A 14,961-nucleotide genomic window follows, 5' to 3' on the forward strand; every position below is an offset into this window, starting at 1 on the left:
GAAGTCAGTTTTGTTTCTATTAAAGCCTTCAACTGATTGCACAAGGTCCACCCACATTATGGAAAATAATCCGTTTCATTCCAAACCTACTGATATAAATGTTATTTCATCCAAAAAGTATCTTTACTGAAATATCTAGAATAATGTTTGACCAAATATGGGCTAGCCAACTTGATATATAATATTAATCATCACACTCTGTGAAACAAATGGAAGAAATTTGGTCCCAGCCTCTGTCAGTCAGATTAATCAGAGTGGCTGACAGAGTGGCACACTCAAGTGTAAATGTGAGTTCAACCAAGAACATTTAAAGCCAAGGAGGTGGATTATTGGGAGAGGCAGTTGGCCACCAGCCCCAATTGTTGCTGCATGTTCTTGGTGAGGGTGCTATACAGCAAGGTTTATCTATCTTCTGATAAAGAGCACTTATGTAGCTTCTCACACAGGTGATGAAGGGGTCAAAGTGGCCACAGACGAAAAGACCCCTCCCCTAAAAATAGCAAAGAATTTGAATAGACATTTCTTCCAAGAAGATTCATAAATGGTCAAGAGGCAAATGAAAAGATGCTCAGCATTATTAGTCATTAAGGAAATGCAAAATCAAAACCACTTCCCATCCACTAGGATTTTTCTAAGTCACTATTCTCTAATCAAAAGACAGACAATAGTAAGTCCTGGTGAGGATATGGAGAACCTAGAGCCATCATACGTTGCTGGTGGGAATACAAAATGGTGAAATCACTTTGGAAAAGAGTTTGGCAACTCCTCAAAAAGTTAAATGCATGACTCAGAAGATCCATTCCATGGTGTACACCCAAGGGGAAAGCAAACATATGCCACGTATGCACTAATGTGTTCTAGTGGCATTTTTCATCACAGCCAGAAAGCAGGAACGCTCTACTATCTATCAACTGATAAATAGAGCAGTACAATGTGGTGTATCCACACAGTGCAATACTATTCAGCAACAGAAGGGAATGAAGTAGTGATACATGCTACAAGGATGAACCTTGACAACATAATGGTAAAAGGAAGAAGCCAGTCACAAAAGACCATCTATTGGGTGATTCCATTTACATGAAATATCTAGAACAGGCAAATCTATGAAGATAGAAAATAGCTTGGTGGTTGCGAGGGGCTGGGGGGAAAGGAGATTGAGGAGTAACTACTAACATGCATGGGGGTCTCCTTTTTGAGTGATATTCAAAAACAGATTGTGATAATGGTTGCACAGCTCCATGAATATACTGAAAAAAATTGAACTGTATACTTTTAAAGAGTATTTAATGGTAGGTGAGTTTATCTCAATAAAGCTGTTATTTTTTAAAACCCTAAATTAATGTAAATACAAAGCCTTGCTTATTGGTGGGGAGTTGCTCTCTCCCTCAGGGCCCCAGTCCATCATGTCCCCTCTATCCTAGCCTTAGCTGTTTTAAGAAGAAAAATGACTAGAAGTGGGACTGAGGTCTCCCTGTCTCCATGGGGACCAAAAGCCATATGCATACATTCAAGTATGTGAGAAACTTCAGGGAGGAAGGAACTCAAACTCTCATGGCTCTGTTAGATAAAAGTTCCCAAGTCACTATCCTATCCATTTCGTTGGGGAGGAGAGCTCTTGAATTCAACTAATAAGGTTTGGGCAAGGTTCCCAGTAGGGAAAATAAATCTAAAGTGACCTTGTGGGTGAGACCCATGGGACCAATTCAATGTCCTGTTGTTGGGGCTTCCAACATACATTCTCTACGAAATGTATATTGGCATTGATGCTTTACATGCTTGTGCTGTGAATGCTCATAATGTCCAGAGGGGATTGTTCTGATTGAGGAGAGTCATGTAGAGAAGTAGTGGGACATGTAATAGGAATATTCACATGGAATAGGCCACGTAAATCACTCCCCAACCTACCTCCCAATTCCATCTTGAGTGGTCCCAGGAGGAGAAAGGAAATCACAACCTTGATTAAGGCCTAAAAGGCAGCGTGGATAGTAAGAGATGTAATATCTCAATACTACAGCCCTGTGTGTCCAGGGGAATGGGAACTGGAGACTTATGGTAGATTATTACCCACTGAATTTAGATGTTACTTCTATAGCCCCAGCTGTTCCAGCCATTGTAACCATAACTGAATCTGCTGCACAGACTGATGGCACTTGGCACGCTCTCTTGGACACTGCCAATACCTTCTTTCCTATTCCATTTGGCCTCAGGGCCAAGGGTCTGGATCAGTTTGCATTCATGGCAAAGCCTTGTTTGCAGTACTTTCCAGGAAGATTAATGAAGGAACATAACTGACCTTTTGTCTTTCAGAGCCATCCTAGGATTTTCCTTAGGGATGCAAATGCCCTGGTGTGGCTCTCCCAAACAATTTACTCCACTTCTGGATCTGCAATTGTTATCCATCATCAAAGGGCTAATCATCACAGGATGGTCCAGTTCCTGCACTGCTCATGGTTCTAGGGTTTTAAAAGTTTTAGTGGTCCCACTATCAAGGAGGTAGACGTATGCACATATAATAATGGGGCAAAGTGAAAACTACCTTAAGAGAAGTAGACCCTCTATATTGCTCTTTTAATACATTCAATATAGGCAGTGAAACTAACCTACTGCTGCATGAAATTGAAAACTTGTTCTTTTCTTTTTATTCACTGTCCAGTAAAAATGTAAATCTGTAAGAGTTAGCCACTGTTAAATCCCAGGTTTTATCTCCTGGATCATTTTATTTTACCTTGAAGCCAGCTTTTCTGTTTCCTCATGACCACAACCTGAATTCTTGACTTGACAAAGCTGTGGCAGAACCACAAGAGAGAAACAAGTAGTAATGAAGAATTACAGAACCTAGAACCACTGGCCCTACCTTGCTATGTTCCCTTGAGCAAGCTCCTGGGCCTCTCTTGACCTCAGTTTTCTTTTCTGCCAAACGGGTTTGGTATATCTGTCCTACCTGTCTTATCAAGAAATTGGAAAGGCCAGATGATTTAAGGGACGGACATAAGCTACGGAAACTTATAGCAGGACATAAAGAATAAAGTCAAAGAAGCCAAAGAAGAAAACCATTATTGGATAGTTATATGGAGTATGAAATGATATTTGAAGGATTTTGGATTCTAAAACAGTCTCTACGTGCCAACTAATATTATCATAACTGAAATATTTTCTGTTACTTATAATTTGTAAGTAGTACCTACTTTTGGGAATGGATGTTTCCCACATGTTCCCATCTTTCCCAAGATATTGGAATTTCATCTAATTCCAAGGAATAATTTTCATGTATTTAGAATAGATAACAGTGGTCACATTATTATGTACTTATTAAGTGTCAGGCACCATCTTAAGTCCATGAGGCATAGATTATTAGCATCCCTATCATACAGATGATGGAAGATGAGGAATCTGCCAAAGGTGATGCAGCAAGTAGGCAGGAGATTGGAATTCACACCCAGATCTGACTCCAGAGCCCAGTCTCTTAAGCACCAAGCTCTACTCCCTCCCAGTGTGCACACAACACCTGATGGTAAAAACTCACCTTCCCTATTGCCATTACTGAGCAGGGCACTGCAACCCCTAGAATCCCAGTCACTGAGCATCTTTAGAGTGCAGGAAGGATTGCCTCGGAGAAGGGCTATGGGTGATATAAAGATAGGAAGGGCGGTTTCTGTTTTCAAGGAGTTTACAGTCAGAGAGAGGTGGTTAGATGCACCCAAACAACTCTGATAACAAAAGAAAGTGTAAGTTGCTATAACAGGGCTACAAGAGTCTTAAGAAAAGAGGGATTCCTTCCTGAATGATTTAAAAGTGAAATACTGTTATTTAATTATTTTTGTTTTGCTATTTAATTTAACTTAATATTTTTAAGAGTAATTAATTAATTAATGAGCGAGAGAAAGAGAGTACAGGGATGGGTGAGCAGAGGGAGAGAGTCTTAAGCAGACTCTACATTGAACAGACTCCAACGCACTGGACTAGATCCTACCACCTAAGATCATGACCTGAGCTGAAACCAAGAGTCAGACACTTAACTGACTGCACCACCCAGGCACGCCTTTATTCTTATTTTAAGGTTTTATTAATGTAAATTCAGCTGGGAGGTCTGTCTGAAGATACTGTTATGGAAGTCTTAAAGATGACTCAGAAAACATCAGAGCTAAAGGGGACCTTTATGATCACATTCAACACCCTCATTTGAGCTAGAGCACCCAGTATCCCAGGGTGAATGAGTTGGTGGCAGAACCTGATATCAGATCTAGAAATCCTGCTCTTCCCTCTATCTTAAGGCACCCCTTCCTCTCCTTCCTTTCTATGGTCCCAGGATCACAGGGCAAGGAGCTTTCTTAGGAGCATGTATTCTTTGGGTAATTATTATCACAAATGTCCACTCAGGACAGGTTGCACAGGTCTTCCCCAATTCTCCCTTCCAGCTCCTTCCCTCCAGCCAGTAGGAATCTCTCTATTCAGAGATCTCGCTCTGGAGATAGATACTGAGTGAACAAGACAGACCTTCACATCACGACCTACTGGCTGGAGTCTCCAAGGCTCTATGTGTTGTCATTCCAGATTGTAAACATGGAGAGAGAACACACCTTTATTCTTCATGTTTCAGAACAACTAAAATGGTGTGGTGCTTTCATATATGTCACAACACCCTAACATGAGAACATTAAAAAATTATCACTGGCATTTTTAAACATACACAAAAATATAATAGTATGACAAATTCCCACATGTTCATTGCAAGCTTCCACAAGTGTCATCATTCTGCCATTCTTTCCAAAGCCTGAAGAGGTGACTGAAGGTGCCCATGGAGATGGCCAGATCAGTGGCAGGGAGACACAGTAAGCATTAGTCTCAGCTGAGGATTCTAGACAGAGGGGCAGGCAGTGGGATATACCACCATTATTCTCACAAAGAGACAGGGCAAAATGGTTTGCCAAGTGTAGAGTAGGGATCAGGTAGGTGCAGGGAGAGCCCGAGATAAGCTGAATCAGGCAGTTCACTGGCTGTCTGTGGCAGGCTGTGGGTAGACCAGGCCTCAGAGTGGTCTTAGAGGCCCTGCAGGACCTCTGATGTGCAGCTGGGCCTCTACCTGTAGCAGCTTTTGCAGACACTACTCCTCCCTCTGAGAGAATGCGGCACTCTCCCACCAGCTCCTCTGGTGACTGCCCCTTCCTCAAAGACTGCCTTGACCACACTTTCTAAAGTACTATACTTTCTTTATTATTTTTCAATTTAGCAGGCTTCTTGCTTCCTACACACCATTCTGAATTTTGTAATTAATTATTTGTTGGTTTACTTGTTTATTTTTAGTTTTCACTACTAGGCTGTAACCTCCAATGAGGGAGGGGTCTTGTCTTTCTCCTTCACCTCTATTTCCTCACAAACTAGAACAGTATCTGGCAAATGACTGTCAATAAATATTTGTCAAATGAATTAATGATAGACCATATTAAAATTTTGTTAATATCTTGATTGGTGAAGCAAAGGTTGAGCACAAAAGAATAAAGAAAAGGGGAAAGGTAATTTCTGATTTAATCAGGGTAAATGGAAACTTCTAGCCCAGTGGTGCTCAAATCTGGCTGCACATTAAAATTACCTGGGGAACTTTAAAAAGTACCAACACCTGACATTCTCTATAGACCAGCTGACTCAGAATTCCCAGAGGTGGTACCTATGCACAGGCATTTTTTTTTTTTTAAGATTTTATTTATTTGACAGACAGAGATCACAAGTAGGCAGAGAGAGGGGAAGAAGCAGGCTCCCTGCTGAGCAGAGAGCCCGACGCAGGGCTCGATCCCAGGACCCTGGGATCATGACCCGAGCTGAAGGCAGAGGCTTTAACCCACTGAGCCACCCAGGCGCCCCTGCACAGGCATTTTTTAAAAGTCCCCTAGGTGACTGTAATGTGTATAGGCTTGAGAATCACTAATGAAGAAAGGCTGCAAGGATTTTGACAATAAGATGAGAGCAGTGAGTTCTAGAGTAGAAGACAGGTCTGCTCAAGTTCGATTTAGAGTGAGTCAAAATGATGTGTTCTCGTCAATCCTTTCAATGCTTAAAACCAAATCGGAGGAGTGCCTAGGTGGCTCAATCAGTTGAGTGTCAGACTCTTGGTTTCGGCTCAGGTCATGATCTCGTTGTTCATGGGATCAAGCCCTGCGTCAGGTTCTGCATACAGCACAGAGTCTGTTTGAGATTCTCTCCCTCTTCCTCTGCCCTTCCTGCTGCTCATGTGTACCCTCTCTCTCTAAAAAAAATAAATGAAAAATCTTTTTAAAAACCCCACCAAATCAGAGATGAAATAAGCAGAGATGGATATTAGTTGAAAGTAAGCTACCTAATGATGGATAGTTTTTAAAAATTTATAAATAATGTAGTGTATTTAAGTAAGAATTAAAAACAAAATTGGGGTGCCTGGATGGCTTATTCGTTAAGCGTCTGCCTTTGGCTCAGGTCATGATCCCAGGGTCCTGGGATCGAACCCCACGTCGGGCTCCCTGCTCAGCGGGAAGCCTGCTTCTCCCTCTCCCACTCCCCCTGCTTGTGTTCCCTCTCTCGCTATGTCTTCTATCGAATAAATTTTTAAAATCTTAAAAAAAAAGAGTTAAAAACAATATTTATGTGTGTATATTCTATTTCTATTTTAAAAGACTTCTGTTTTTATTTACACAGGCAACAACAAAATTAACTGAGTTTTAGAGAACATGATGTATTATCTTTGGCTCTCAGGTTGCTTCTATCAGAGTCCTACTCGTTGGTTCCTAAATGTCATAGTCAGAGCACACTGTGCTTGGAATAGATGCTTAAGAAATAACTTTAAATTTGTCATATTGTGGCACTCACCAGAGATCTTTCCAATCCACCAAAGCGCATTCTGTTTCTCCTCTCCTCTCTTCTCCTCCTCTCTCCCTCCCTTCCTCTCTTTCCTTGTCAGATTATTTTTAGATAATGTTCTTTCTAATGTTTTAGGTGAACTGATGGTGAGGTGAGGTGCAGCTTTTCTCATTTCCAGAGCCTGCCTTGCTCCTCCATCATGTGAAGGTTGCTTTGCGGATGGCACCCTGCTCCTGAGCTCAAAGGCTGTGGGGCTGTAATTGCTTCTTCTCCCTAATTTATTTAGGTTGCTGCATGTCACTGCAATCCCTCAGTACTGCAATCTGGGAACAATATAAATGGTTGATGGCGGAGAGAGATTTTCAATTGTTGCTTCTCAGTGATTCACATAATGTGCTGTCATTAGCACTTCCATGTGACATATCGTGGTTTCCAGGGCTTATGGGGCCATTTATCAATACCAGATGAAGGTGTTAGAGCTGGTATTGCCATGTGGTTATTGCCTTAATTGCCTTCACTGGAAAAGGTGGCAGCATCTTCTCAGGAGGAAAATAAATTGTAATTTTTAGTTTGGCTTTAACCATTTGCAGTCAGTTCCTCTCAAGGGCAAGAATCACAGCTTTCCTTTTTCCTTTTTTCTTTTTTTCTTCTAGTTTTCTAGTAATTTCATTTTTTCAAAAAATATCTACTCTTCATACTTTAGTTACCACTACCCGAGTTGATTTCCAGATTATCTATACAAATATTCAAATGTATTTTTCCCCACAGTTAAGTTCACATTACTAATGATAATTATTACTGAGACTTACCACATTTTACACTTACAAAGTGACTTTATAAATAATAATGGCAGCTAATATTTATTGAGCATTTACTATGTGGTAAAAGATACACGGGCATTGGCTTGTTCAATCCTTTCCAACAACACGGTGAGCTAGACACTATTGCTGCCTCCATATTATGAGGGGAATTTGATATTTACTGAGGTTTAGGAAGCTGGCAAACAGGAGAGCTGGGTTTGAAATGCAGGTCAGTGTGATTCCAAAGCCAATAGTTTTAAGTGATCCCTTTAAGCACTCCCCGCCGTGAACCCCAGCACAGTCAGCACCCCCTTTTCCAAGCAGGAAATGAAGACTCCAGCAACAGGAGCACTGCAGGGCTGCACATGGTGCCTGTGTCTTCCCACTTGAGCAGCAGAGCTCCTTCCCCTCCCCTAAGCAGCCCACATCGGGGTGAGCCCTTATAAGGGCTGAGGTGTGCTACTGATGTCACATGAGCACCACTCAGGTTGATAAATAAGCAAAGGATGAGGACTGATAGTTAAAAATCAAAGGGACTTCTATTTAAAGTATTAGAGACAAAAGAGCTGCCTGCCTGGTCTGCTGGTGCAGGCACAAGCGTTGAGCTGGGAGGCCAGGGTTTAGAGGCACAGAAGAGGAAAGAAGCAAGTTATGTCCACTGGGCACGTAGCCCAGGAACTAGGGCCACTGACATGAGCCGGCTTGGGTCCTAGTGATTGATTGTGCAGTGTGGATGGCCTTCCCTCAGCAGCCACAGGGCCCCACAAAGAAAGGCTGCTCATGGAGAAGTCTTTGTCAGAGCCTCTAATGAGAGGATTGGGTTTCACACCACAGCTACCCCGAAACAGGTACGCTCTGCTTCTTTCATCTTCCTGATGGCTCCCACGGGAACGAAAAGAAAAAGAAAGGAAGCTACACCAAGAAACAGGTCACAGGCTGGTTTGGCTAGGTTTTGTACCTCCCCCGCCTCACCACCTCCAGATGAATAGCTTTGAATTCTTTAATTTTCACACACCCTGTGTGGCCACCAGACAGCAACGGGAAAAGCTTTCCTAAGAAATTTTTCATGATCCATCCACTGTGACTCTCTGGAAAATGCATGCCCCTGTCCCTTTGCATGTGCTATTGCCTTTGTTCAGAAGATCCTCCCCAGACCCCAAATTCTTCTTCCTATGGCTAACTTGTCCTTCTCCAAGATCCAGCTCAGGCACTGTCTCCTCCAAAAAGCCTTCCTCGATGTCCCATACCTGCCCTCCACCCAGGCTGGCTTCTGTTCCTCCTCTGTCCTGCGAAGGCACTTCTGCCTCAGTCCCTGCAGACTCCTCTGTCTCCCATCAACATTGTAAGCTCCTTCAGGGCAGGGACTGTGTCCCCAGGGTGCAGCACAGTATCAAGCATACAGAATAAGTGTAAGAAGTGTTTCTGAATGAGTGAATCATGAATGATAAATGAAGTAGGCTGGGATAATATTTGCTTAACTATTTAAAGCACTTGATATTTTCAAAACAGTCTATTTTTTCTTTTAAAAACAACCTTTATTTTTTTTTTCCAGATAAAAAAGCAGTAATGCTGACTACAGCAACTTTACATACAAAAAAAAAATCCACAAAGAAGAAAATTAAAACTGTAATTCCACTGCCCAAAGAAAACCACCTTTATCATTTAGATGTATGAAGAGATTCCAGTAATTTTCTCTGTGTATGAATATATATGAAATTGGAATCCTATTGTCCTCCCTAATTTTCTCAAGGATTGTATCAGTATCTTTTGAAGGCAGATAGAAAAGACGTTTTTACTGACATTTAAGTGATGAGAAAAAGGGTAGCAAAAAAAATATCTTGTATCAAAGACACATATTAATGGCAGAGTCAGGAATAGCAGCCCTGAATCTTGTCCTAGTCCAGGCTCCTGCTGCTCCCTGTGAGGCCTCCTGCACAAGTGGTATTGTTCTTATAAGAAGAAATTATGCATTAACCAAACATCAATGGAAAAGGGTTTGTAACTGGACATTCTTCCTCAAGAAAGGGACAGATTTAAGCCGATCCTGTGTCTGCATCACAGCTGTGTGGTGCATAAGAGTGATTTCTAACATTTCTAAGCACTTGGGATCTCATTCCTGGGACAGGCTAACCAGCAGAATTAGGCAGGCACCATGAAGATTCAGTTTCCTTCCAGTAGCCACATGATATCTGAACAATGATGGCTTGGCTGAGAGCATGTTGCTGTGGGAACCACAGCCATTGTTTTGATCTCACCATAAACTATCAGGTAGTACACCAGTCCATGACCACTGACTATATTCCACAACAATGTACATAGTAAGTGCTCAATAAATGTGCATTTGGCTGAACTGAATGTTTATTATTATTCAGCAATGACAGTCGGCAAAAACAAAGGTGACAGCAAATATAAATGTCACCACCACGATACCCAGTATAGAAAATGCAGTCCAGTGTGAGCTAACCTTCTGTTTTATTCTAAAGAGAGAACTAAACTATAATCCCCTGAACACAAACACACGCCAGAATGTTAGCTCTGCAGATGAGGGAACCACAGCTTATTTATCTGTGTGTCCCCAGAATACCTAGCACAGAGCCAGACACATTTGAAGTGTCAATGTCTTTTAAATTGAATTATATTTGCTTGGCTGGCGTGGGAGTTAAGATGTTGACTAGTAATTCACCATTCCTTTCCCTGGAAGCTCTGTAAATCAAGCTTTTAAAAAAAGCAGCAAGCTAAATTCCAAAACCCTCTCTTAGGAGAATTGCCCACGGCTGGTGGGGTCTGGACTATATCCACCAAATGTGCAGATCTCTTCTGCACAAACATCACTTACTCCCGAGGGAGCCCCTGACTGGCTGACTGGCTGTGGAGACTCACACGTTCCCTCTTTCCCAGTGGCAGGAGGGTCAAGGGCAAGGGGTGGGAGTTGATGATGAAGCACTGCTGAACTAAATGTTCTCCTCTTCCCAGGAGAGGGAAAATCTCCAACAGTAGGAGTGTTGGCACTTTTTAGAAGAACAACCATAAAGAACCTGGGATGTAGTTGGAAATGATCTTTTCTGAAGACAAGTTTCTTTTTTAAAGGGCCACCCTCATCTTCCCTCTTACCTTAGACCTTACCTTAGACCCTTACCTTAGACTTACCATCTACCCTCTTACCTGCTATTGGAATGACTTTGCCAGAACTGCTAGAATCCCACAGCTGGGATCAAAGTCAACGGGGCAGGTGAAGGGGTCCTATGGGATAAGCACTGAGGAGCCATTAGGCCATTATCCTTTTTTTCTAAGAGGCAGGCACCATTTTTTTCTAAGTTTATCTAAGAGCAGTGACAAAAACAAAAACAAAAGTGTTTGCTAATAAGATCCGTTCCTTAAATACTGAGCTGAGTTTGAAGAAACTGAAATAGAAATTACTGATTTTTCTGGGAGACAATCAAAGCACAACTCACCGATCCCCTAAGCTCTTAACAAACTCTCTTGGAGATTTCATCACCATGTAAAATCCACAGGTTTTTATTGGTAACGTTTGGTTATGAACTGCACAACCCTCTGAGGTGGTGCCAGTACAATTCCCAGGTCTGCCTCCATTACCCATTCCAAGGGCCTGCTGGCAAAGTCTGTTCGGCTGGTGCCTTGGCCTAGCCTCCTACATTCTTTCCGGGGGAGACTTAGGACACACTCTCCCAGCTGTCAAGTGCTCTACTTATAAGGTGCAGAATTTATTAGTGCAAAGAAAGATAAAAAGAAAGCCTGCTACCTTATGTGCTTTTATGTTCAGCTTCTTTATTACAGTTTGGTGTTTCCAGAAATACAGCTTCCCAGCTCACTGGAGCCTTTGTGCTGAATCAGTGGGACTTGTTTTAGCTTTGCATGGACCTGAGTGAGCTCTGCAGTCACCATCTATAACTGAGGTCTCTTGTGCCATGCTTTGAAAGGAAGTTACCCACAGCAACTCTCATTTGAGGAGAAAAAAGCCATGAGGACTTGCATTTTTAACCTACGCATGGCCAGCAAAGGCACACAGAGTTGACATGGAACCCAGGTTTGTCCAACCCTGGAAATCCAGCCTGTTTGGTCACTCAAAGACCATCTTTTTTAAGCCTAGGACTTTCTTCTCTCCCATTCCTAAACATGCCTGTTTCCATCTCCAGAACCAACTGAGGCAAATATTGGCCTCAGAACACAGGACAGACACCAAAGAGTACCACAAGGAAGAGAAATGAAAATGAAATTTAGAACTGCAAAACTCTGAGAGTCCCAATTCCCAATACTTGTGGGACCTTGGATAAGCCATTTAATATCTTCATAGAACCCTAGTTTCTCTTCATCAAAGTAAATATAAATAGTTTCTCTCACCAGCCTCTCTTCATAGCAATTATAACAAAGTGCAATTATCTTGTTTATATGTTTATTTATTTTCCATTGCTTACTACGCTTCTAGCTTATAAGCTCCAAGAGTTCAGGGATCTTGTCTTTTTGGTTCATCAAAGAGGCCCACTGCTAGGAATAATGATCAGCATGTTGTATAAGATCAAGAGAAGCGAATGAGATTTGAGTTAGGGAGGGAATGAGGCAAGAAGGGAGGACAGAATGGATGGAGCTTTATTGAGGTACCATATATGAAAGTGGTCTGTAAATTATTAACTATTGCCCACATTATTAAAATAATGATAACTAACAGTTGATGCATGAATTGTACCAGGGTGATATTTTAAAAATAAAAGCTAGATCATATTATTTCCCTGCTTAAAACCCTCCAGTGACTTTTCATACTACATATAATAAAGTCAAACTCCTGTTAGCTTACAAAACCTTATGGGATCTGACCCCTTGTGGCCTCATGTCCAACCAGTCTCCCCCTTCTCTGCCAGGCCCCCATCACTCGGCATCCTTGCGTCTCCTCAAACACGCAAAGTCCATTCTTGTTTTGGAACTTTGTGTTAGCTCCTTCCCCTGCCTGAAAACTCCACATGGCTGGTTCCTTCTTGTCACTGGGCTCTTGGCTTAAATGTCACCTTCTCAGAGAAGTCGTCCTATACACTCACTCCAAAGCAGCCCTCACTGACTCCTTGTTATAGTACTCTACTATCTGTTTATTCATTTTTTTATTAATAGTCTCCTCCTCAGTGCCCGATGGTCAGTAAATATTTATTTTTGTCGCACCATATTTGTTTAATGCTGACTCTTCATAGAGACTTTACTAATTATGGGCCCAGCACGCTTCCACTGCGCAACTCTGCTAGGCACGAGACTTTCTAATTATTATTTTGTTTTATCTCCACGGGTTTATAAGCTCAGACCAACAAACAAAAAACCATATGGTTGCAACCTGAAAGTTCCCTCCCAACTGTACATTAGCCACCACAGCGCCCCCATCCCACCCCGCTCCCCAACACACTTGAGAGAGGTAGCTGGGCCCTGTGACTAAAAGCAACTGTGCCAGTTAGTTCTAATATTTGTGACTTACCTGGAGTCACCCATGATCAGTGATACAATAATTACTTCATCCTCTAATCTATAGTAATTCTTTTGAAACATGGAAATGGTACCATTGGGTGCCAAACTGTTCTCTGTTCTGGGCTTGGAAGCCTCCTGTCTCAGGCAAGGGTGAAAATGAGGGGAATGCAGGGCCAAAATAGACAGAGGGAAGCAAACGGCAGGAACACTCATTGGCCTCAGTTGAGTTTGCTTACTGTGGATCCAAGGACAGGAATAAATCTGTAGGAAGAGTACTGGACTAGGGTACAGGGAAGCGGGTTCTAGAGAGGGTTCAGTATCTTCCTCTCCCCTCTACTCTGACTATCAGTTCCTCTGTTATAGGAGGTGCAACGGTGCAACTGGATCTCCTCAAAGGGGAATCCCAGCTCTGACAGTCTATGCGCTAATGAGAGGAGTGTGACTTTTCTCTGTGACCGTGATGTCTGTGAAAAAGGTAACCCATGTAATATTTCTGACGAGTGCATCTTCTCGGGACTAAGTGGGATCTCTCGGATTGGCCAGTACAGTCACCCAACAAACCAAGATCTCTGCTCTTGCCAGTCTTCTTCAGCCTTCCCTTTCCTTCTCTTTCCTAGGGAAGTTGGTGTCCTGGGCAAATCCCCTCATTGTCACATAGGGATCAGCACCTAACTGCAAGTGCACTTCAGCTACTCCCTAAGAGATGGGTTCCTACTGCATCTGATCTCGGCCAAGATGCTTCCATCTGCTTTCAACATGTTGCGTCTGATGTTAACTAATGTCTCCTATTAGCATTAAAGAAAACAATCTGGAAAAATTCACTCTCAAGCAGAGTTCAAACAGGCCACAAGTAGATGTGGAATCTCGACTGTACAAGGTTTGTTAAAATAATACTAATAAATACATACATGTATATATGTATATATATGTATATGCAAACATGCATTTGTACATATGATTGTGTATATATAGATATATGTGTGTGAGTGTAGTGAAGCCATAAGTCTGTGAAATGGGTCAAGAGAACAAAGATGTGAATATTTCTGTCCAATTTATGAAATTACCTGGTTACAGAGAGAGGAGAAAAATTCTCCCAGTATGGAACAAGGCATGGTCAAAATACCTGAAAGACATGGAAGAGGAGTTGGGGATCTTTATCTCACACTTACTGGTAATGGGTTGAAATTCTGGTCCACCAGGTGATTATATCCATGGTCAAAAAACGAGTGTCGTATCACAACATCAATGCCCTGATTGGCCAGCATTCCTAAAGTGTTCAACCATCTAAAAAAGCATGAAAAAAAATGCTACATCAATACATTTTAAAAATTGCATATAACAAGCTCTGTGGGGATTGGCTAACAAACACACACACATACACCAACCCCCACCATGAAATTTACCTAGTACTTTAAAGGAGAAGATTATTGTAAGCACTGAGTACACAGCTGGAAGACATTTTAGGGATTATCAAATCTAACCTCTTCATTTTATAGGAAAAGAAACAGAGGTTCAGGGGAAAAAAATGAATTGCCCTTGGTCATAAAATATCTTGTGACTAATGACTTATTTTACTCCTGTAATACTAACAAAGAAAATGAATACCCTTGTAGCCACTTGTAAGCCTAATTATCATCCCCTCACCCGCTGGCCATAGGACACAAAATCACAGGAACATACACACTCTACTCTCTAGTACTCAAACTCCCCTGCCTGCATCTTATCACTGTACAAGTACCTTTCATGTGACTCTACCTCACATACTCCTGTAACCCAGGCAAGAAGGACCCAGCCATTAGCATCTCTCATATATCTCTGTCAGCAGTCAATGCAGTAATAATTTTCCTTGCTACAGTAATTAACCATGCAGAGCTTC

At 42.0% G+C, this 14,961-nt stretch overlaps 1 protein-coding gene across 3 annotated transcripts in view; it reads right to left on the minus strand.

The window, feature by feature from the left end:
* Nucleotides 1-14,961, minus strand: part of HPSE2 (heparanase 2 (inactive)) — a 768,592-nt gene that overhangs the window by 132,854 nt on the left and 620,777 nt on the right. For all 3 annotated transcript variants that reach the window (XM_046028031.1, XM_046028030.1, XM_046028029.1), the window contains one exon: nt 14,255-14,369. In XM_046028031.1, the coding sequence (XP_045883987.1) occupies nt 14,255-14,369 (115 nt within the window). The remainder of the gene's footprint in view (nt 1-14,254; nt 14,370-14,961) is intronic.

The sequence above is a fragment of the Meles meles genome, chromosome 13 (genome assembly GCF_922984935.1).
Source record: "Meles meles chromosome 13, mMelMel3.1 paternal haplotype, whole genome shotgun sequence".
In the NCBI taxonomy this organism is placed as follows: Eukaryota; Metazoa; Chordata; class Mammalia; order Carnivora; family Mustelidae; genus Meles; species Meles meles.